A 25365-nucleotide genomic window follows, 5' to 3' on the forward strand; every position below is an offset into this window, starting at 1 on the left:
CTACCTGTACATTGGGACCGACACAGTCTGCTCATAAAAGTCCCATGTGAACAGCAGGTCTGTCCGGGAAAGATTTGTGGCATAAAATCTCCAAGCTGCCTGATGTGGGGGAAAAAATCTTTGAAATTAACCTCTAAGGTAGCAAATGACTTCCACAGTAATAACTGTATGCAGTAACCACCAACATTTCAAGCCATCTAAATCAAAGAAAACCTGACGAGAGTGAAAGTTAAAGATGATCCTCAATATATCTTTTTTTAACATAGCAAAGTCAACATCAACTAAATATGGTATTAGCAGTCAAACTGAAAGATATTAGTAAGCACATTTATAGACACCAGAAAGGCCTACAAATGCTGATTTACTTGAAATGTGTGTGGTGTGAATAACACTACAGTTACAGGTCTGACCTGGATAAGAGCTGCAGCAGGGTTACGACGCTTCTCAAAATGCTTCTGTCTGTGCTGCTCTTGAACCTTTAGAGCAAAGCCTGAGCCCAGGATACCCTGCAACGGAGAAAACAGTGCAGAAAACCAACTGTTTGTGAGCCATGTCTGAAGTCAGGCACTAGAGATGCTCATCACATCATTTTGGTTTAAACTCACCGCAGGAAGAGCGAAAAAAGCTACACCGATCAAACTGAACATAGCAGCAATTAGACGCCCATTCCATGTGACAGGATACTTGTCCCCATAACCGATAGTTGTAAGAGTGATCTAGAGAATAGAAATGATTTTGCTTAACAATGGCATAGCTTATGTATATACTAATAATACAACCTAGTAAGGGTCTAGGATGGTGATTTAGAGGTTATAAATTCAATCCCATTTTGGGATCCTGTTGTGTCCTTGAGCACAGTTTATGGAGTAATGTCCACAATTAGTTTACTCTAAGTTAATCTGGAGTAAAATGATTTGCCAAAGGAGCCTAAGAGGAGGTCCACTTGTGAAATGGATCTTTGAGAAGCATCTTGTTTCACTGTGTCATATTTTCAAATTTTATCCGATTAGATGGAGGAAGCAGGCCACTGTGGGCTTGGATGAAGCTGTAGCACTTACCAGCCCCCACCAGAGGGCGTCAGCGTAGGTCTCGAACATCTCTGCATTGTCATCCTTCTCCACTGAGTACACCAAGAAAGATGCCAGGATAAGACAAAGGAATCCAATATACCACGCCGTAATGAGTTCCTACATTTAGGGATTCAAAAATGTTAAGAACATCAAGAACATGTGATACATTTCTTACTTAAAATAAAACATGCTAACTGCATGCCATATAGAGATTATTTTTCAAACTGCTCCGTGGATGCCTAAATCAAAAAGAATTAATCTGTGCCTTTTAGTCCACATTTTTTACTTTGAGAACAGTAGTTTGGGGCTAGCAAGATTTTTAAATGTTTTTGAAAAAAGTCTTCTGTGCTCAGCATAGCAGCATTTATAATCAGTAAAAAGAGTAATATTGTGAAATACTATTACAATTGGAAAAATAAATAGCTTTCCATTTGGATATATTTTAAATTTAATTAATTCCTGTAATGGCGGATTCCTGGAATAAAATCCAGAGTTGAATTACTCCAATCTTCATGTCACACGATTCTTCAGAAATCATTCTAATATGCTGATTTGATGGTCAAGAAACATATTTTATTATATCAAAGTTAAAACAGCTGTGCTGCTAATTTTTTGTAGAAACTGTGATACATTTGCAGAACTCTTTAATGAATAAAGTGTTTTTAAAGAGCATTTATTTAAAAAGTAATATTTTGTAACATATACTAGACTACATTTTACAAAATAAAATGCACTCTAAAATAATAGTGTCCCATTACACAATACAATCTTTCACCGACAATCAAATTAGCAAGTAGCAAGCTATGGTTATGATGTAAATTATAAGACTACTTTAAATGGTTTTGTCCAAATCTCTGAATGCAGCAAAGAAATTTGCTTTCAAACCATTTCACGGGGAGCTTAAGGCCACTGAATATTTTTAATAGCTGCAGACTAAACGGAGTGATATAGTTTCTTCAGTAATAGAAACTAATGAATAGTAATGAATTTGCTGCCCACTGACCCAAATGGCAGACTGGTGGAAATATGCTCACTCAGTTACCTCCTTTAATGTGAACTTTAGCAATCTCTGTGTTCAATTAGTACACATATACTACCCATTCAGCATTCAAATCCATATGTAAACAAAAATAAACATTGGTCTATGCATACAGTATGCGTATTGATAGACAAGCAATACATGAGTTTAACAAATAATCTGGTGTTTAACACTTTGTCCTAACTATCCACAGTTTGATACAGTGATTGTTTTGCATTGCACAGAATTTCTGCTTTCATTGTGGACAGAAAAATGCACTGTATTCTCTGATAAGAATAAAGGCATGTTACTGGTCACCTTGCTGTGTGCGTAAACCACAGATCCCAGGAGCTTCCATGTGCCACCGCGGCGGTCCATACGCAGCATTCGAAGGATCTGAAGAAACCTCAAACTCCGAATGGCAGAGGTGGCAAAAACATTTCCCTGTGAGCCAGCGGCCAGCACAGACACCGAGGCAAAAAGGACCATGATATCTGCAGAACAAGATATTCTTTATATTGTTCTTTTAAATCATGCACTAATGGAGTTCACATTATTCTGCTGTAGCACTGGTTCCAGTCTATCAAGTGTCATAATTCAGAGAGTTTTCTAATTTCTCATTATTGCCCCAGAAAAAGTTGGCAAAGCAGATTTTATTATCTGTTGAGCAGAAAGAATAACGAGAGAGAGAGAGAGAGAAAGAGAGGGAGAGAGAGAGAGAGAGAAACATGCATTATAAGAAAATCAGAACAGACCAAAAAACTGAAATGATTTTCTAACCGATGATACAGAAGGGTTTGCGTGCAAATCTCAGCCTTCCTCTCCATCCTCTGTAGCGACAGCAGCAGCCAGCTGCCCAAAACACCAAAAAACACTACACACAAAACACCACGAACATAAAAAATACACATACACACACCAACATTTATTTGTCCGGCCTTATATTTATATAGTTATAATGTAATATAATGCACAATGATATAAAAAAAATAATAATAATAAAATACAATAAAATAAATGATCATTCATGTCAAGAACAGAACTGTTTCAAATTTGGTATTTGACAGAAATTCTAAAACTTATTTGTATAATATAATATAATATAATATAATATAATATAATATAAAAGTCAAATTGTTAACATATGAGATAAACAAAATGTAACAAACATTACTATAAAAAAACAAAAACAAACAAAAAAGGTAACAAATCAAAAATACACACATCACAGCACGTCCAAGCTTTTTATGTTAAAGAGCAGTATGTAAGTGCTTAATGGCTACTGTTACACTGACCCAAACAGATCTATAAAGTGTCAAGTTCACAGCAATTCACATCACCACTGGATAATGTCCTACTCGTCACGTTCTGTTAGAATGTGGAACAGGATCTACTGTGATCTATGGTGTTTACAATGTGCACACACAAGTGTTTGATATAAAAACCTGACAGCATCACTACCATGTATCAGCTTCTGCCTGTAAATCATGTTAAATGAGGATCAGATACAAACCAGGATGTACAAGGCACTCTCAGAGCTTTTCTTGTATTCTTTGATCGTTGCAAACACTGACAGAACCAGACAGGAAAACACCAGCAGAAACCTGCAAGACAGGACAGCAGTAAATCAAACCAATAATGGAACGCTGCCTTGTTCTCTCACGTGAGCTATCAAAGCAACTGAACAAGCAGTAAGTTTCAGTATTCAAAGTTATCCATTGATATAATTTGTTTTGGATAAAGCAGTTGATGCATATTCATGAAGGACATTGAGTTTAGACACTTAATTGGAATTGGGTCCTCTTGTGCCTATCCATGGTTTTGTGATCTATGAGGAAAATACTGGCTTGAGAGAGGCAAGGATCCTTGGAGAGTTCCTGATAATCTGCAGCTAAACTCAGAGATAAATCCATGAAGAGAGAAAAGGAGAGTGAAGTGAAATGAGACTAAAATAGCTGAAAGTCTCATTAGCATAAAACCTCTCTGGGCCTCACACCCATGTACAATGAGAGAGAAAGAGAAAAAAACAATGACAGATAAAAACATTGACATAAAACTTTGAGGGGAAACAGAAATACTCTGAACTGACATCCAAAGCTACCTCAAAACATTAGACATGCACAACAAACACCCAGATTCAAACCATTAAAAAAGCAACAAACAGTGAGGTGGCACTGTGTGATAAAGTTAAATGTCAGGGAATCTTGACCATCATCACACAATCAGTGAAGGCACTCAAATGACCGGTGCAATGTCTTCAGTAAGAAGAAAAAAATACATTCAGAGAAGAAGTCAGTCTGAGATGATGAGGGTGACAATGAAAATAAAGGTCCCCATTTCATTCTATTTTCTCCAAAACAAAAACAAAACCCTGTTCACTGTTATTTAACAAACTAATAACAAAATACAAAAGAACTACATACTTAGAATCCCAGAATCACTTAAAAAATATAACATGTTTATAATTTCCAGCTCCATCTGAGGTGCACCAAAAAATTCTTGTGAATAATATGCTTTGGGGTCAGGAATTTTTTTTTTTTTTTTTTTAAGTTTGGTGTCACTTTTTTAAACAGTAGAGTACATGTTCTTGTGTTGTTTGCATTCCTTTTTGTTCATTTTAGGTGATATTTGTTTCAAATGTAATCTTTCAACAAAACTATTTATATATTTTGTATTCCATTGCAGTGGACAGTTTCACTTTACAAAGCAGACACTATTCAGTCTTTGGCTCTGAGTCTATGTGAATCTGCATTTTTGGACTTAAGCCCTGTGAGAGTAATAAATTAGGCAGGATTCCAGACTTCTTCACTATGCAAATAAAAACATCATGATAAAAAACTGTACCTGTACACTATTAATTTTCAATAGATCAGTATTGATTTCAAACAGACAAACTTTTGCTGATCTTTTATAAGATCAAATCTGAGTTGCCGTTGAATGACTGTAAATGTGTCAGACATAAAATACATCCTCCCCAGTAAGCTGCTTCATGCCCCAGGTATTAATATTATATGTCATAACAGAAATTAATCTGCTAATTTGGAACAATCTAACAGAAGGAGATCAGTAAAACAGACTGGTCCTAAAGGGAATGAGGCCAGAAGTGAATAAATGAAGGCTGCATTAATAAAGGTGGGAAGCAGAGGATTAGAAAGTCAGTAGTACTGTAAGTAAATCAGCTCAAATGAGAATCCTCACCTGAAATCTAATCTTTACTCATTACGCATGGACAAAAAATGCTCAGTCGTGTAGAACCAGTGACATCAGACACCTGACGTGGCTTACAGGAACAACACATCACATTATCAGAAATGATTACTCACCTTCCTGCTCTCAGATGGTTTGGCTTTATGGCCCTGAAGTGGCTTCAGAGGATGAGGAAGTCATTTACACTTAACTTGACATTAACACAGCTATACTGGAGTTTTGTGCTTCACTGATGCTGATGATTGCTGACATGCAAATCTCTAAGATCTAAATGTACTACCTTCAGGTAAGGGGCTTTACAAACGTTGTGCTTTGAAAGTGCAACCTCAGAAAATCTAATAAGATTTTCACAAACAGACAAACTGACCACAGAGGCATCAAGCACAAGCTATAAGACTGCAATTACTTCAGCAACAATACAGAGACTCACTATTTGTGATACTGCTGAATATCTGAACACCAAATGTAAAAAACCTACAGTACCAATTAGTTACATAAACATGAAAACAAATAGTCATTAAGCCCTTTTGTCTTTGTCAGGCTTTTTATTGCTCCTGATGTTGGCAACAGCCACAGACTAATTTGGAAATTGTAAGGCGGAGTAGACTATACGGGCCTGTCAAACAGAAAGACAACAAGGACACATTCTTTGAGTCAGCAGTGAATAAGGTAATAGAGAAATCGATTTACCTCATTCACCCCATTAGTACAATTCTCTCAAAACGAGACTCTCCAGACTGAACCAAGGACATGATTTATCATTAGGTGACATCAAATCGTAATTCACGTTAAATAACAATTAAGTAATGTCTTAAAAGTTTACAATACCGTTCAAAAATTTGGGGTTGGAAAGATTTTTTTAATGTTATTGAAACAAGTCTCTTATGCTCACAAAGGTTGCATTTATTTAATTAAAAAAATAGCAAAAATTGTATGTCTTCAATGTCACATAATCCTTCAGAAATATGTTGATTTGGTGCACAAAAACACTTATTATTTGTAATTGTTTAAAAATAAAACATTCATTTGAAATTTTCTGTAAGATTACTAATGTCTTCACTGTCACTATTGATCTTTTTTTTATTCATATGAATTTTATATAATCTTATTTACCCCAATTCTTTTTGAGTTGTGAGTGTATATTGTTGTCTATTACATAATATAATATTATATTATTGCCCTTTTGTTTGCATTAGCTACCAACAACTGACTAGCAGCAAAATGAAATTGCAGCAAAATTAAATTGCATATACAATAAGGCACAAATACTTACTCGCATATCAAAGCATTCACCACTTCTAAATATCTATTTGTACCCCTTTCTTTAAGCTTGAGAAATAAAGACTTAGCTGAGTCTGTACAGCATGCAAAGTGCTATCTCTGCATTTAATGCTTGTGAAAGAGAGAGAAAAAACACTTAACGTAAAAGGCCAAAGTCAGCACACTGCACTGTACTGCACTCTCTCTCTCTCTGTGTGTGTGTGTGTGTGTGTGTGTGTGTGCGTGTGCATGCATGCACACTAGACAGAGTAAAATGAGGATGGTGACTGTATAAATAATGTATCTTCAAAACTCACATTCAAGTCTCAGGCTGAAGTGGGAGTCTTCTATGAGGGTTGCATGACCAGCAGAGCGGACAAAGACATTTACAGCCACTCAGAAGATTAGACAGCTCATGCTCCAGCATCCATGATACAGTCTGAGGTTATGATGCTGCATTATGACAGACTGGTTTATAGGCGTCATAAGAGATGAACGGATCTCAAAGACATTTGGGGTAATGGAGCTCTATGTGTTTCTAAAAGGCTATAGAATAAGTGATGCTGTTCTTGCCTTGCTTTAAGATTCAATCACAGGACCAATCTCATCTAACCAACCAAAAAATACAGAGGTTTGTAAGTGTCATAATTTGAAACCAATCCTATAGGATCTTTAGGAATATGAGATCTGAAGGAATATCATGTACCTGAAGGACATCAAAAAATGTTTTTTTAAGAAAATCTTTATAACTCCTATTTAACGGTCTAAAGTGTTTAAGCTCCCTACCCAACAGAAAAACAGTATTTAGGGTTATAATGATTACACAATATCAGGCTCAAAAATATATAATAAATAACTTCATGCAAGAACTTCAGTTTATCCTGCAGGATCTTATTTGATTCTCTTTAAATTCCTATTAGAATCCTTTAGGACAGGTTCCAAAGTAATACAGAAATTTTAATCTGTAAAGATTTTTGATTAGGGACAGCTCAGCAAGATAATGGTGGAGAAATATAATACAGGCCAGTGGAAAATAAAATAAAGCATCATAAGGATTCACAGTAGTTCATAACTTGCATTATTTGGACAGAAAAAAGGTAGCTAGGCTAGTCTTTGTCATAAGCATTTCTAGCATTTCATCAGTAGCATACTGCTCATATTTTCTTAGCAAACAGTACAGTGATTTACTTTCTACGCATTAATGGTATCTACAGTTGGCTAACCCTACTACATTAATGTACCATGGTACGGTATTTACAGTAAACTCTACATGTCCAATAATCGTAGTAGTACTTGGTACTTCCTTGTCCGTCATTGTTTGGAAAAGCATTTACACGGTTAGGGTGAATTAAGACTTTATGGCAAGCATACAGTAGGCTTTTCAGTTGCGTTTCAGTTGATTTTAGGTAAATATCCTCTTTACCCAGTGCTCTTTTCCCTTATCTGACTGTATCCTGTATTTTAAGAGCGGAAAAAAAGACTCAGCACACGATTCAGTGTAGTGAGCTGTTCGAATAATTTAGCAAACGATTCAGACTTACTTCCGGCTCATTATACATAACCAACCCAAAGTAGTGACAACCATAGTTTTGATATAAACAGTAAACATATAATATAACAACACACATGACATAGGCTACTGTAAAAAAAAAAAAAAAAAAACAGACAAATGCGCTTTTTTTTTGACGGTCTCGCGCATGACCGCCACGTTTAAGTCGCCAGGACAATGTAAAATCATTTAAAATTTAAAAATAAGTATCAATATAACATTATTCTCGTTGTCTAGCTACTTTTGAAACTGCCTTTCAGCCAATCATTTACACGAAAGTTACGTCACCCAATTAATATTCATAAGCCAGACTAAGAAGGTCAGAAAATGAGTCCCCTCACTTTCCAGATCGTTCCTACACCCCTGTTCCACAGCAAAGAACCCAGCGACGCCCCCGTTTGAATGCGACCGGCGTAGCCGTGATCCTTTGGCACGGTTTTCCCACTTGGCAAGCAACGCGGATTTGTTGCCGCGGCAAACACGCTCGAGCGCGCTAACGCGGTGCTACAGGAGCTGACCGGTGCTGAAACCGCTGCCTAATGATACCCTGGACACTGAGTCTACTGTGGGCTATGCATCGTTAATAATCTGTGAACACTTTCCAACGACTCAGAAATATGCACAGCTGTGAAAAGCTCATTTGGCGGCCTGGCTCTGAATGAATATTGACATTTGCTACACAGACAAAACTTTTACATATTTTCCCACTGTTTGACTGACGCTCTGCGACAAAAGCTGCAGGCAGGCCGACAACATGTCAAACTTTAAGCATTCTGGGCGGTGCAGCACAGCAGCATCTCTGTCGGTAAAGGTGTGTGATTCCCACGCCACGCAGAAACGCAAATCACGGAGCACATACTCACACATAAGCGTGGTAAACGAACGCCCAGCCGCGGGGTCTTTCCAGCGCATTGTAAAGGAAATTTTGCAGTCTGCGATAACGCGCGTTTCTTTTGTGAGCGATGCTCCCTCTGGAGATGCTGGACCTCGGTCTGCACAGGATGCTGCCCCGTTTTGTGCTCTCGGAACCGGCGATAAGAAGTGCCCCGTCTCGGCTCGTCTCCGCAGCCCCGGGGTCCAGTCCCACAAAGCCGACTTTCAGTTTCTTCTCCCCTGCCGGAGGGTGATAAACTTCACCGTTGGCAGATTTTTTCACCATCCTTACAGTTTGACAGATCCAAACGAGTGTATAAAGTAGTCGTGGGCAGACATCGCCGAACCGGGGTGTGTTCTGTAGTGCGGTGGTCTCGTACTAAAAGCCAATTGAAACGCTAAGGCGAAACTGCAGTGAGGTAGTCCTTTATCTTTACGCCTTCCGGCTCCTGCACGAGCCTCTATATTTAATGTTTCAGCTGTCGGATTTTGGATGGAGGGGCTGATGTAACAAATTGTTGCAAGTAGTAAATAATTAGAAAGCTAGTTAAATCATTCATGGAAGAAAAGGAAATAGAACTTTGCCATGCTGAAATCTTAATGCTCTTAACAGCACAATGGAGACGAGCAGTAGGTTATTCCAGGCTGGTGTCATGTTAAAAAGGGTGATGCTTACCTTAAGTAAAACATTATAAAATCTCATAAAAGGGCTGATTTCTGCACAGGTGTGCAACTAGACAGTCTATAATAAGGCAAAATGGTTATTAAGGCAGACCAATCAAAAGTTGTGGTTTAATTAAAAGTGCAATAAACAGTGTAGGATTTTTCACTGTTCTTAACCTCTTTCCATGCCCACTTATATATATTATAACAGTTATGTAACCTGTTCTGTGCTGTTAATCCCTAACAATGACAGATCAATAGTAATTTATAAACAGATACACTTTTATTTTGTTTGATATTAGCAATACATTAAATACAGGATAAAGACATGGTTTACTCCTGTCAGACTGAAGAAGGGTGCTATAAAATCACTATACTGTTATGGGGCTGCATTCGGAAATGAGGGTGACACACTGAGCTTTAGGGTATAAGCCAATTTTACATCCCAAATTAGACAATTCTGAGGCTTCAGGCCCCTGGATTTACTGCAGGTCATTAGTTTTACCTGAAGGTGCATTCTTGGAGGATCTAAATATAGATTACATTACTTCAGAAAGGAGAGCTTAAATAATGCTTTTAATTCAACACTGAGTTAAAAACAATTGGATACATGCTTACATTACCAGCAAGGTAAGTTTAAGAGCCATTTAATGTATTTATCATTAACAGTTCAGGACAGCATAAAGACAGACATCACAGTCGAACATTAATCTATAGTTAAATATATGCAGATGCAGATTAGATCTACTCCTTCACTCCACCAGTGAGGTTTTAATTAATAGAAACCAACAGAATTTGTAAAATTAAGAGAACAATTTTGAAATGACAGAAAAAACAAATAAGAGGTAAAGACCAATAAACTATAAGGCCCTCAAAAAAAAAAAAAAGGCTTAATTTGTAAGCACCACTGAATATTTTTTGCTCTTTGAGTTAAAAAGTACACTTGAAATTGAGGCAAGAAGTTAAAAATTGGCAATAATAAACTTAAAATAGTTCTGAAAACGGGACTGGAGTTAAAAAAAAAAAAAAAAAAAAAAAAAAAAAAAAAAATACACATTTGAATACATGTTTCAGCTGACTGATTAGTGAGGTTAAATTATTCAGTCATAACTTTTGAAAGGGGAAGCTAATCGCACAATAATGGACCGAGATGGTGCAGAAACCTGAGATTTTAATATACAGTGATAGGAACATGCTAATGCTAATGCTACGTCTTTGGGTTTTACTAGATTTAGGTCTATCATACAGAAATGATAGGTTTCATGTGGACATTATAAAGCATAATAACAAGCAACAACAAGGACCTTCAAAACATACAATAATGACACTGCACAGATTCTGTGGATTAAAAACACTTGTTTCCAGTTTAAAAACCATTTGCTTTGAGGACCAAATAAAATGTTAAATTCCAATTAAAAATAAATCAGCATTTTACCAACACTAGGCTTCAATTTGGATAGATACGAGGAAGAAAAAACTATTTATTAGCATAAATTCAAGTATTGTTTAAAATATTTTATCATGGTTTTAAGTTGCAGCGTCTAACTTCTATGCTGATATGTAACAGACAGTGATGTTACGAGCTACAATACAAACACAATGAACGTCTCATTAAGATTTCATTACGACATGATGCTTTGTTGCATTATTGTCATTAAGTGACCTTATTTACTCAAATCTTTGTTTGCGTCCTTAAAATTGTGTCAAATTTGAGCAAATACTGTCAACTGTCAGGACTACTGAAGGTAACATATACTGTATAATTATATATTTTGTTAAGTGAAATGCAGACTTTGCATGTTACAAAAGCTGTCACATACTGTACATACTAGCTTAACTAATCCAGGAACACTGTTCAGTTTCCAGGCCTTCTCGGTTACTGACCACACAGCTGAAGTTAGAAAATTAAATATCGAACACACCGTGTAAAAGCACAATACAGTTTCCTATTCGAAAATACACTAAGTATACAAAATGAAAGATGTACAATATTATATGTTTTAACATTATTAATACTCTTTAAATTATAGCACTGCTGTTTCCAAAGAGCATATGCTTATCCCTCTGATACATACATATATATTTACCTAAATACAAAACTTCAATAAAATCCTACTATATCTATTGATTCTTCACATGATCCCTTTGCGTTTCTTTATCTTCTAAAATGTACAGTACTTTTAATAAACACTGAAGAACACAAGCATTTTTTTATTGTGCTTTTCCAAACAGCCGCAAAAAGCAGACTAGGACAGTCACGCACTGTAACACAGCACTGATTTAAAAAGTGCTATACCCCCTTTTTTTTCACCCAGTTGATCAATAACTGTTTCAACCTTCAATATCAATATTTTGATTGGAGTGAAATCTTGTATTTTGTATGCAGGCCTATTTTTTTGTATTGTTTGAGAAGCTTATAGCCTCCAACAGTTTCCCTGTTATTCTTAAAATGCGCCGGTGATAGAACTTCACAATAAAATTGTGTTGTTAAACAAAATCAAGCGAATTTTAAACACAATGACGGATGAGAATTATGATTTTGAAACTGGTCCATGTAGGCTGGAATGATTTCAGTATTTTTGTAATACCTGATATGAGTGAGAGAATCGCAACAGCTCTCTGAGGGCACCACCTCCCATGACACAGTGCAGACACATGCATGCTAAGCTACAGTAATTGCACATAATCATCACGTATCTGAACTAAACGTCGCCATCCATACCAAACCACCCTATTTGCTGATGCAAGATTGCAGTCAGAGGCAAAAGAAGAGATAATACAGCCTTTTACAGTTAGATTTAGCCATTCACATGCCAGTCCAGATCCATTAGGAGACCAAACAATGTAGCAATGTGGGCAGACACTGCTAGCCAAGATTAGCATCGTTAGCATTAGCGATTTTCTCAGCTGCCAGAGCAGGAGATAAAAGTGGTCGGACGGTTCTCATTCCTCGTCGTGTTGACCTCAGCCAGAACTCTCTGGATGAGGCTGGCCGAGAGTTGAGATGTGCTGAGGCATGGTCTCAAAATGATAAGCCAGTCTTGATATCTCCCAGCATCTAGAAGGTCTGAGAGACAGACATCACCTCATTCAAAGATCTCCATCGGAGGGGGGTAAACACAACCTGAAGAGCCTGTGATGAGGATTCAAAAGAGAAGTTTCATTCAACTCCAAAGCCTAACCAGGAATAATCCCTTTTCATTTTTAAAGTTAAATGGCAAGAGTCAGTGATACCTGGGAGCACACGGTGGCATCTGGTCCATTACTCTGAGATTTTTGGCAGAAATCTCCACTCTGGTGCCCTATAAATAAACACAGTTATTATTGATGGTTGGAATCCTATCAGAATAGCTTAAACGTCAGTCTTCATGTTCTAAAACATACTAGAGTTTCATCAGAATATTTAGTTCCATTTGTTTCTGAGTCTATATTACTAGTTTGTTGCTCGAATTACCAACAACTCCATCCTTTAGACTACTTGCCCACACATACTGTATTTATTGCTATATTCAAGCATATGTCAAGCACTGCAGGTGTGTAGGCACGTATTGTATCTGTTAAGGTTCTTCTTATTATTCTACTTCTTGCATAATATGGCGACCTACAGAACCGTATGCTAAAAGTTGTGAAATTTAGCACACTGATTAGGCAGAGTTTCAATATAGTCAAAAGCTTTTTGATATTGCTTACAATTCAGCAAACAGAGAAAGTTTAGACATGTCTTCTAAATAGTGGTGTCTAGCGATTAATCGCATCCAAAATAAAAGTTTTTGTTTACACAATATATGTGTGTGTACTGAGTATAATTATTATGTATATATATATATATATATATACAAACAACACACACAAAATAAAGTATATTTAAGAAAAATATTGTATTTATATATTAAATATATTTACAATGTAAATTATATTAATATAAACTTAAAAATTTTCTAAATATATACTGTGTGTGTATTTATGTATACAAAATAAATATACACAGTACACACACTTATATTGTGTAAAAATAAACCTTTATTTTGGATGCAATTAATCGAGATTAATCATTTGACAGCACTACTTCTAAATGCATATCTTTGCATACTGATATAAAAATGGCTGTATATAATTACCATTATAGTTTTAAGGGAAAACATCACCAATTTTTAACTAACTTTTTATTGTCAAAGTCAGGAGTATATGTAAATAAACAATGTGTACTCTTTCTACTCTATGTTAAATGCATCCAAATATCTCCGTTTATTTGTAAGCAAAAGTCTGTCAGTGTTTTGCACCATCTGCCAGATTTTACTGACAAATACACATGGATATCTGAGAGAAAGTAACATACAAAGCTGGTTGAAAATCTGTGAAGTTGTCCTTTAAGTGTACTATACAGAAGCAGTTTAGTGGCCACCTACTGGGCAAACTGCATACAGTGATCCACGGTAAGTCATGCTTCTTCACTCCATACAGTACAAGTCTGGATAAATAGTTTATTCACACCAAAAAAAAAAACTGCACCTCAAATATGCAGTATCATGCTCTCATTTAATAACTTTTCACTGTATGTGTCATTACCTTAATGCCTTAAGGATGCAACAGCATCACCTCATAACACATATCAACTACTTTTGTTTTCTAATTACATAATTAGACATTTTATATCCAAACAAATCTATTCACTCATACAACATGCATGTGATTGGCCAGACGTTCCTCCTTGCAACTATAATTTGTTTCAATGTTTATAATGTCTGTGTATATATATTTTCTTTTCTATTTAAGTTGTATTCCTCATCTCTTGCCATTAATGTGGATTAGGTGAAATATAATTTAAATAGAAAAAAGTACATAAAAATGTATACAATTATCTTTTATTTAAACATCTAAAATAAATCTGTCCTCACTTCATTAAAAAACTTTCTTTTTTTAAGAATTAACTTACTTAGACTTAGTGTGGAGTGGCCTATTTGGCAGCAGGTATAGATGTAGAACATTTCTACCAAACCACAGGATTGATTTTAAAAGATTTAAAGACATAAGGTTAGCAGTTTGAGATATATGTCATAAGCTGTACCTGTTTGCGCATGATGTCCATGGTCTGCATTAGGCAGCGGGGCATGAGGCCATGGTTTCTGGATAGAGTAACGGCCTGCTCCAGTGACACACTCAGAGTACATCTACACAGAATAAAAACCTTAATCAAGAGGTAGTTTACACAATCTGTTATAGATTTATCTCACCGGAGCAGTAACCTAGGATACAAATCACCTGGATTAGATGCATATTTGAGCAAGAATAAATGAAAGTCAAAATAAAATATAGTTTACAGTAGAAACGACTGTGGCTCCACTTCAGTAGTAAGAAGCTTAAAGATGAGAAACTCAAAGATCTGTCACTCAATAAAACTCTATTCCCATCTATTGGATCGAGAGCAACATGAAAACAACATTTCACTGCAGATACCTCTGCATCCCAGTGGCACACATGGTGATGTGACAGGCTCCCAGCCGGTTGCAGAGTTCGGAGGACACCACAAGAACACTGACTCCAGAGGGCTGACCTGCAGAGCCGGGTTTTACATTCATATATGACTGCATGAGCCGACAGAGGTCATCCAAGGTGTTGAGCGGCCGGAGGAGCTGGAGATTAAAATGATTAAAAGGATATATTATTATTTTATACATAATAAATATACACAGAACACACATATATTATGTAAACAAAAACTTTTATTTTGGATTCGATTAATCGTTTATTTCTTCAAGATTCTTTAATGAATCGAAAGTTCAAATTAATAGAATTTATTTATACAACAGAAATCTGTTGTAACAATGTAAATGTCTTTACTTTCACTATTGATCAATTTAATGCATCCTTGCTAAATAAAAACTTTTTTTAAAAATCAACTGACTAAACAATTGAATGATAGTGTGTAGGGATGTTACCTGGTCTATTTTCATTGCAGTGGAATTTGAATCTGAATTTGATTTCTCCAGAAAAAAAGCCCTAAAAAATGAAAGACATTATATAAAAAATGAACCCTTTTTTTGCCATTAAAAAATTAAAATGTACGTATTACATAAATGATTTACTTAATGAAATGTTTAACTTATGTTTTTAAAGTTATCTTTTTAAACCATGCTCTTAATTTATATAAATAGTTCAGCAGCAAAATTAAAATCAATCAATACTTCAAGAAAAGGTCAGTCGGTATGATCGCCAAATGTACCTGAGTTTGCGGTAATAACCTTTGACCTTCTCCAGTGACAGAGCATTTGTGCGCTGCTGAAACTCTTCCATGGCAACAAAATCCTGAGACAACACACCTTCTGGCTTCTCCAGCCCTGATAGTGATTAAGAAAATACAGATCAATATAATGCTCTGCCCAGTGCTGTAGTGCTCTCCACATGCCACTAGATGGAGACCACGACTCATAAAGGAAACAGTGAGGCTACAATTAGCCCTAAAATGCACATTAGGACCATTACTAATTCTGGGCTTATACACATCTAACACTCTCTCTGTGACATCTGAGTAGGCAATCCCCTTAAAAGTCTAGATATTAAAAGTTTTAAAACAGGGCCATATTTGCTTTGAGCCATAAATGCCTCTTATAAAGCAGAACCCTAAATGTCATGGAACCACACAAGTGGCAGATTTGGAAAACCACTCATTTTCATATTTCACAAGAACCTCAGTTGATTTCAATAGTTTTCTGATACCAGGCTTGCATGTTGCACAAAACCCTACGCATAAAAATAGACAGCACAGACAAAAAAATGAGTAAAATAATGCAACGTCATTACCAGGGTTATTATTTTTAAGTAAAATAAACAAAATTAAAACCATACATTTTAATTTTTTTTGGTACTTGAAATAAACACCACCTTAAATAAACTCATTTTATTTCAGCTAGATGCCAAGGAATCATTTCTCAACAAATAACTAGAATTAAAACTGATATAGACATATTCAAAATAACACAAACAAAAGTTAAAAAAAATGACCTAAAAAACTAAACTAAAAATAAATAAAAAATAGACACTTCTCTTGCCTTGATTTATTCTTATCACATTGTATTTTGGGATAGGTGTTTCCTCAAAAGAAACATGCCTGGTATCTTAAGAGGCAGCATAATTAAGAAGGCTACCTTTTTGAATAGCCTATAGTGCCTTTAAATATAACCTTTGTAGGCAGCTCACAAAGTTTTAGAACTGTAAATTAGAAATGAAACCTATTTAGAATGGAAACAGTCATTTATCTTGTTTCTTTTGTCTGCTCCCACCTCTAGTGAAGAGGACTGATTGAAGCTTCAAAGAGCCTCCGTTCTGCAGTCTTGTTGGCAGCTCACTGAAATGACAGCTGTCCAAGAACATTGTCACCCTGATGGCCTGCCGACTGCCTTCCACCTGGTAATGCACAGATGTGTCTGGAAAAAGTGCATTAAAGGATGCATGAGTCACAGCGAGAGAATATTTAAAATTCGATGCAATTTCAATCTTTGTCCTTTGCACTACTTCATTTAAGAAAAGCCTGCACCCATACATACTGAATACAGTATTCTTTATGCTTGAAGTCACACTGGGAAACTTGTCAGGTTAATTAGGTGGTAATTAGCCTGATGAGATGAGTAAAGGCAAAAACCTCACAGATGTGTGAAAGAAAAAAAGCCAAGCTGTGTTCATTTGTACAACACAGAGATGACCTTGTAAAGAAAACACCTTTGTGGCAGGAACAAACCACAGAGCAGAACATCCTTCCTCAGATTTAGTCAAACCAAAACAGAAGACGACAGATAAAGCTGTTCTCCTATCACGACTAACTGTGCTGACATTCCTGAAGAGGACATCTGGAGGGTGTGTATGTATGTGAAGAGGGGAAAGGGGTGCTGCCTTCACTTTTTAGTGGAAACACACAGCTTTATCAGAGAAAGGGAGGGATCCTGTTTCTATCTATTTATAAAGGAAAGGAATTTGTGGTCATGGTTGCTGGTGTTACAGTGGTTTACAGAATGCATTTTAAAACCTTTGATTTCTCAGCATACAAGTTTAATAAATATTTCTATCATTTCTAACTTGTGTATGTATGTGTGCGTGTGTGTATATATATACATATACATACATACAAACGCACACATACACGCACATATACACGTACATGTATTTTTCTGTTGCCACTGTGATTGACAAGCTATTAATCGATGTGTTAATATACGTGGTGTGGTGTCATACTTGGGACGAGGCACTCGTTCTCCAGTGGGCGGAACAGCACGGTGACTTTCTCCAGATCTTGCAGTGCTGCTTTTGTATCTTCCAGCATGATTCGCTCTTCTCTCTGTTCAAGTAAACAGTTTGTGAGCCCAAAATAATCAAGATCTTCATGCTGAAGCAGGAGACTATATGACTGAAATAATACTGCACACATCCAGGAAAATCCAGGATATGATGGCCTTGGTTCTGTATTTAGTCCTAATAGTCTCAGGATTCAATTCTAAAACTTTATTATCATGCTTGTGTGTATTAGTAGAAAGCACTGAGCCATTGTGGGATGACTGTCACTGAATCAGCTATGATAAGATGTAATGTCTAATAGTCTTACCACATTTGGAGAAAGTGTTGACTGGAAGTTAAAGAGCACTCCGATGGTGGCGATCTGCTCCAGCCATTTCCGGCTGACCTCTTTACTGTCCTCCTCATACTCTCCATTATTGTTGAACCGCAGGTTAAGCGCATTCACAAGCTGCTCCGCCAAAGCACACAGCGCCCCCACCAGAGACTGGCAGAATATGACATCCCGCCGCAACTGGAGTTCTGTGTCTGGGACAGAAGAGTAGAAAAGAAGTCATGATATTTACTGTCACTTTTGGTCACTTTTAATCAATTTAATTTTTACAATGAATGTATTACTTGCAATAATACTTAAAAAAAAATCTTGTTGACCCCAAGCTTTTGAACAGTAATATATAATTATAACACCTTGGGTTCTCTATTTAAATGCTATATTATTTTATTGATCAAAATGATTGCATCTAATCAATTGTAATAAGTCATAATTAATTGCGTATATTAATATTTGTTGAGAAAACACTCCAAATAATGATGATGATAATTCCTTTGAAATTCATAAGACCTTTGAAATTCAAAAATTTTAATTGCTCTAATTTAAAGTTTTATTGGCAGATGTTGCTAATATTGATTAATTTACTGTTCACAGATCAGCATATGTCCCAAACAGTGGTCTGAGGGGAATCCTGAACGTCCTAAAACAGTTGTAAGCCATGTTCAGAGTGTGTAATACTTTAAGCAGATGGTGGATTTCACAGCAGCGCTGGGTGGGAACAGGGATTGGAGCTGCTGTCTGTGTGGAGAAGTAGGGATAAGGGCTCTAGATCATGTTCCAAAGCAAACGCTCAACAGCTTCCATATGTCTCCCACCACAGACCCCACGAGACAAACCCACTCTCACTTTATCTGTGTCTACTGCTCTCCCAGAAGCTCACAAACAGACACACCCCACTGCAACTTGACTGCACGCACACAAACATATGCGCACACTCCCTGCTACAGAATTCCAATAAAACACTCCCTTATCACAGCACATGGAGGTGTCTGTAAATACAGCTCAGTCCAGAACAGTAGTAGGGATGATAAATCACACACAATGCAGTTGCCTTTCTGAAGTCTCACACAGATGATGACGCATGTGCGTGACCATGTAAACATGCTGGGTTGACTTTCAATAGCTATTTGAAATTATCTACAGTGGTCAAGTTCAACAAGGGAACGTTTCAAATCTAGAGTAACTTACCAGTGCATTTAAGCAACGCCAACAAAAGTTGACTCCTTCCATCTGCAACAGTTACAAATAGACATGAATACAACTCAATGCACAATAATACAGGACATTATAGCCTGAACAAATTGAACATGAAAGGGTTTTCTAATGCAGTTTACTGGTGTAGGGGCTGTTCACACATGTGTTATGCATTTCCACTGCACTGCTTTTCCATAGCTTTTCTATGACAGACATGTACTGTAACGCCAGCTTAACTATGTTTTTGATTTCACAAAACAGTTAAAAAATTTTGTTATTATTTGTTGTTATTTTGTTATTATTTGTTAGCTAATTTGTTAGGTAACATTTTTCAAATCAATTGTAATTTGCTATTATTACTGCAGATTTTATTGCATGAATCATCATTAAAATAATGCACGATGATGATTTGTGCACTATAAAATGTGTTCAAAAAGTAAATAGTTATATTGACTTACCTTCTACAAAGCGATGAAGGCTGTTAACTAAAGATTTGATTGAATTGGGCAGATTCCAAGGGTCCTCCTGGATATTCTTGTGCAAAACATACCGCCAATGTGCAGTCCACTCCTCCGTGTGCCGAAACTCTATTATAGTTAATAGACATTATATATTAAGGAATAAAAATAGGGGTGAAAAATATATATAAAAATGTATAGATTTACATATACATTTATATATAAATATATGTATATAGGGGATAATATATAAAGCGATTGTGCTTTGCAATATCTTACAAACATCTTAAAAGGTCAACAGATGTAGCTGGCAGTGTGAACTCTCACAAAAACCCACAAAATACATAACTGTTGTCAGAACCCCATATTCAAACACAAGCTAATTATACTACTCCCCTAAAATACATAAAACACATAGGAGAAACTACTGTGGTATTCTCACATGCAGAGGTAATAACGTACAGATGCAAACAGAAACATTCACACACCCCTACCCACCTATAAAAGTCCCCCCCACACACCAACAGAGAACCCAAATACACACATCCCTCAAACGAGTTTCCAAACATAGCATTCAAATATAGTGCACACGCACACCCGACAGGGCGGTACCTGGCTGACTGTGGTCGTTGTGGAAATGCTTGGTTTCCTCACAGGCTCTGCTCATGATAGGGCCCTTCAGGAGACTGTTGATCGAGTCAACCTGAGAATGAAAAAGACACAGTTAACCCCGTCACCACACACATCCTGCGCTAACTGAAGATCGGCTAACGCCCTTGATAACATCAGGCCTGCTGCTTTCAGTCTGTCCACGTGTAACCTGTCTGCAGTGGATAAAAGAGCTCATTATTGATATCTGGGAAACTGAGAGGGGGTCAAAATCTGGTGACCTCCAGAAGATGATAGATTTTGAGGTCAAAGAGCAGAGGTGCAGAGGTCAAAGAGTGCTCACTAGAGATGATAGTAATGTGATAAACGATACTGTGGGAGAAGAGAGGGAAACTAAGAGGGCATGTATTGATGAAGAGCAAAAATAGAAGACACAATAAGGAGGTGAGTGGAGTCAGACAAAGGGCAACAGTTACAAAGGGAATATCAAGTTAAAATTAGCAAAAGAGATTAAAAGTTTGATTTATCAAACTGAAAAAAAATCTGCCCCATACAAAAGTTAATCCAAACATCCTTGAATAAAATAATCCTCATATAAAATAACAACCAAACCACATAAAAATAAAAAAAAAAAAAAAAAAAAAAAACAATAGAAATTGCCATGTCTTGTTAGTTATTGTCGTGAATTTCACCATTGTTATCGCATCTAACAGACGATAGTTACCTGAGCCCATCTCATCACTGCCCAGGTAAGAACTGTTGCTCCGGACGCTGGTGTATGACAGCACTGAGTCTCGGTTACTGTTACATTCACTGTGAAAACACAGATACAAATGTTTTCATGTGATGAAAAGGATGCCTGGAGACACCAATTCCAGTTTTAGCAATATTTAAAAAAAAATATTTAATCATGTACAATTTTTTTTTTTGAACCATTATCAAATGCGAAGTTCAGTAATTATTCAAAGCTGAAGAAAAATTACAATTGTAAAGAAAAGCTTCACTGATGTAAACAACTTTCCAGGATCTCTGTATGGCTGTTTCATTCATGTTCATTTTATGATGAAATTTACTGCAATACAGTGGCAGGACAGTGGTGGAACACCTATTATTCATTTTGTTTGGGCTCAGAATTACACATTTTGATAAGCTAATAACTTTTCTTTTTAGAAGAGTTGCAAAAAAGGCAAAAAGGCAAGAAACAAAAGTGACACTGATTATAAGAGCTGAAGTCATTTCGAACCAATGTAAACATCAACAAACTTCATCAACAATTTCAACTTTTATCCACTAAGATAACAAGTTAAGGTGGATCTTCTTGCCATTCTTAAAATATTTCTTCTGAGACAGAATGGAACTTTCTAAATGTCTTTTTTTTTCTCCAAAAAGCTTGAGAGGGAAAAACAGACTGTATTTCAACCCACTAGTAGTAGAAAGAGTAGAAGTTCCCTTTCCCCACCCCACAATGAGAGGGGAGGCCAAATTTAGTGCCGCCACAAGCCAAGAATGGAAGCAGATCATGCTCATGACCAGCAGGTTGCAACACTCCCAGAAGCTGAAAGAGGAAAAAGGAGCATTCCCTTGTATTTTACCAATCAACCTCCTGAGCCCTTGAAAGTTCATGTTCCCTAACAGCAGCCCTCTTCTCACGATAACAAGAACAGAGGGCTTACCTACATCCCACAGACAAATCCAGTTACTTACTGTAAGAGCCTAAATAGAGGAAAAAATGCTTCTATCTATAAAACATGACGGCTGCAGCTGTTCATGAGCTCACCCTATCACAGAGTAGCAGGATTTTAAAGTGGAACGCCACATAATGATAGAGGGTGCAAAAGCAGACATCCATTTATCCCGACAGAAGCATAAAATCCACTCGGCTGTGGTCAGCCCTGGCTTTGCCCTGCTCCGTCAGGTCTAGATCACAACCAAACATACTTTGCTCAATATAATGATGACATAACAACACTGACAGAATTTATTCTTTAGCGGTTAAAGAGGGCGTCTGGGTTGCTGTGGCACAACAGGTTCTTTGTAAGGGATGTTTATTATCTCCCTACGTGTCTGTTTGACAGGAGGAGCAGACAGGAGCCCAGAGGCCCCGTCTCACTCACTCTCTCTGCTTCACGCATGCTGGAGTAACCCAAGGGATCTTCTTTCATACATGTCATTTCACAGAAAACAAAATGTTATTATGAAAGTCATAATGACAATTTGTACTTGTATCAATATTGGCATTTTAAAAACGTATTAGACAGATTAAGAACAATGTGGTAATCGGATCAGGACATGCTGCAGGTTGGACTTGAACCTGTGTTACTCATTTAAGAACCCAGGCTCCAACATGTTTCATAAACATCATTTCACAATCTTTTCCTCACCTGTAGGAGTCTCTGTAGCTCATGGTGTCATGTCCAGAGTCCTCCTGATCATCTTCGTTGACTTTGAAGCACACTCTCTTGTTCCCGCCATGCTCGGTCTTGTCTTGGTCCGTCTCCTCTGGTATGGGAGAGGTTGGGGGGGCGCTCTCAAACGAGGGTGGCTCTGAGCCCTGCGGCTGGGTCGGTCCAGTTATCGATGACAGAAGTCTAAGATTAAACATATTTAGAGAGGTTTTGAAACAGATAGACATGAACTGTTATAATGAGTTTTAATTGACACTGAATGCGTGAGTTGATTTGCCCAATAATGAATATTAATCTTGGAGCAGATCAACAGATAAAAAATTATGAGAATAAGGGATCATTATCTGATGATTTCTTTTTAATGTAATTAAATCTGGATCATATATTTGAGTTTTTTTTTTAAAGAAAGTAATATTTGTATTCAGCGAGGATGCATTTAATTAATCAAAATAAAGAGTAAAAACCTTTTCATTGTTATAAAAGACTTCTACAGAACTTTAAAGAATCATGAAAATTCCGCTTTTGATCTCACAGGAATAAATTACATTTTAAAACAGTTATTTTATCTTGAAATAATATTTATCTATTTTATTGTTTTACTCTATTTTTGATCAAATAAATCACGTTAACAGACAAATTAAACTAGTGAGTGTGAAACGTTATAAGAGAGCTTATCCTATTTTATGGTATTTTAAGACAATAAGGACAAAACTGTCTCTAGTTGAAGAAACACCCTTTTATTTTACTAATGGTCTTTGTTATTTTATGGGACAGGGAAGTGTAGACTGACAGAAAGGCACTGGGAAAGAGATGGGGGAATGGGTTTGGGAAATGAAATCCATTTCACTGACAATTAACTTCTACATCAGCACATGCTAGCCACTGAATAACAAACATTCGTTCCTGCTGAGAGGCTGTTGAAGTGTCTTCTCTGCAGTCATCTGTTATGGCTTCAGTCTTTTTAAAATATTTTTAGGCTGCCATAAAAGAACATCCTGGAGTTTTGAACTCAAAGAACTCAAAGGAGGCTTCTAAAACCTACTCTGAGCTATCAGATGAGAATTTGAGAACGTTTTTTGTAGATTATTAAATATTTTAGCTTAATGATTCGATTATATGCATATTAACTATAGACTTTTTTTATTTTTTACATTTCAAGAGCTCATCACACATCACATTTAATCTATTTTAAACATTACTTTGAACACTGTTAAATTACTTCACCACTTACACATCTATCTGGGCCACATATTGCTTCATCTCTCTCACTGATATGTCCAGGCGGTTATAGAGGCAGATGTAATTATCCTGGCTCTCCATGTCTTCCTGTTTGAGAAGGAAGCTGAGACCTCCCTCTTCAAGCTTCCTGCCGTCCTCTATGCTCCCTTCACCCTCCTCCGTCTCTTCATCTAAACTCAGGCAGCTCCAGGAGGGGGCCGCCATGCTGGTCACACAATGCACGGCGTGGGACATGGGATTCAAATTGGCTGCAGGAAGAAAATAAGAGACATTAATCAAAATGATAAAACAGTGTCACTTTTCTTGATTCATAGCATCCTGAATTTCTTTTGTCACTGAGTTTGCAATCTTGGAATATAAGTAATGCCACCTTACAATTTGGCCTAAAGAAGGCATCTTAGAAGACCTAATTATGGTACTAAGACTTTGCAACAGCCTTTATACTGGGCGCATGCCTTAAAATGTTGTCTAGGGATGCAGCATACTAAGTTTGGAGTTTCTGTGACTCAATAAAACAGAAGAATTGAATGACTGAAAAGCAGTAAGGCATACACTTGCATGTGGTAAAGCCATGGACCATGAGGCTGTAGGCTGCAGAGAAGTGTACCGGAGGAATTTTAAACATCTCTGACCGTGAGACAACTGCAGAGCAGATGTGTAGCAGAGACTGAAAAATAAAAAGCTCTCGTGCTGCGGAGCATAAGAAACAAAGCATTATGTGGTTCATTCCCCAGCTACACGTGGCGGCTAGACAGAAAGTTGGGCCGTAGCAATCTGGGCAGGTGAAGCCAAAAATGAAAGCCAGATGCTTTGCCTCTTTAAGTTCTAGGGATGCCCAGCTGAATTTTTAAACATAGCTAAATGTTACTGGTCTTGAAATTTTTGGACAAGTGCAGAATGGCTTGGATTTAAAAGCCAATCAGCTGAATCCAGAAAAAAAAACAAAAAAACTTTTTTTTATAGCTGTAAAGCGGTTTCATTAAAGTTATATCATTTACAGGTATTGTTGCTAATGATATATTTTAAATAAAGAAAACTAAAATTGTAAAATAAAATAAAATGGCTATAAATAAATTTTATGATTGTTTCGCTCCAAGAAGAATCTGGACAAATCTGAACAATTGCTTCAACCAGGCCAGCAGAAACAGAAAGCTTTATTGTTGAGCTCTGGTGTGTTGAGTTTGCCCATTTGTTGTACTTGATAATAAA

At 36.7% G+C, this 25365-nt stretch overlaps 2 protein-coding genes across 2 annotated transcripts in view; both read right to left on the reverse strand.

The window, feature by feature from the left end:
• On the reverse strand, positions 1–10052 carry kcnq2a (potassium voltage-gated channel, KQT-like subfamily, member 2a). The gene is given in 8 exon segments (XM_042729778.1): positions 1–99; positions 411–506; positions 606–716; positions 1059–1187; positions 2407–2582; positions 2869–2988; positions 3595–3692; positions 8968–10052. Coding segments are annotated over 8 exon segments (1125 nt in total). The 5' UTR covers positions 9264–10052.
• A 145-nt stretch (positions 10053–10197) lies between these two features.
• The window catches only part of LOC122138332 (phosphatidylinositol 3,4,5-trisphosphate-dependent Rac exchanger 1 protein-like), a 69511-nt gene continuing 54343 nt past the window's right edge, over positions 10198–25365 (reverse strand). The window contains exons 25-39 of the mRNA XM_042730417.1: positions 24149–24404; positions 22894–23100; positions 21237–21325; positions 20516–20626; positions 19904–20032; positions 19440–19481; positions 18231–18448; positions 17864–17966; positions 16918–17061; positions 15861–15975; positions 15577–15637; positions 15095–15270; positions 14706–14808; positions 12875–12942; positions 10198–12773 (exon numbers count right to left, since the gene is read on the reverse strand). Coding sequence (XP_042586351.1) covers positions 12731–12773; positions 12875–12942; positions 14706–14808; positions 15095–15270; positions 15577–15637; positions 15861–15975; positions 16918–17061; positions 17864–17966; positions 18231–18448; positions 19440–19481; positions 19904–20032; positions 20516–20626; positions 21237–21325; positions 22894–23100; positions 24149–24404 — 1865 coding nt within the window. The 3' untranslated portion in view covers positions 10198–12730. The remainder of the gene's footprint in view (positions 12774–12874; positions 12943–14705; positions 14809–15094; positions 15271–15576; positions 15638–15860; positions 15976–16917; positions 17062–17863; positions 17967–18230; positions 18449–19439; positions 19482–19903; positions 20033–20515; positions 20627–21236; positions 21326–22893; positions 23101–24148; positions 24405–25365) is intronic.

This window comes from Cyprinus carpio, chromosome B8 (assembly GCF_018340385.1).
Source record: "Cyprinus carpio isolate SPL01 chromosome B8, ASM1834038v1, whole genome shotgun sequence".
NCBI classification, from domain to species: Eukaryota; Metazoa; Chordata; class Actinopteri; order Cypriniformes; family Cyprinidae; genus Cyprinus; species Cyprinus carpio.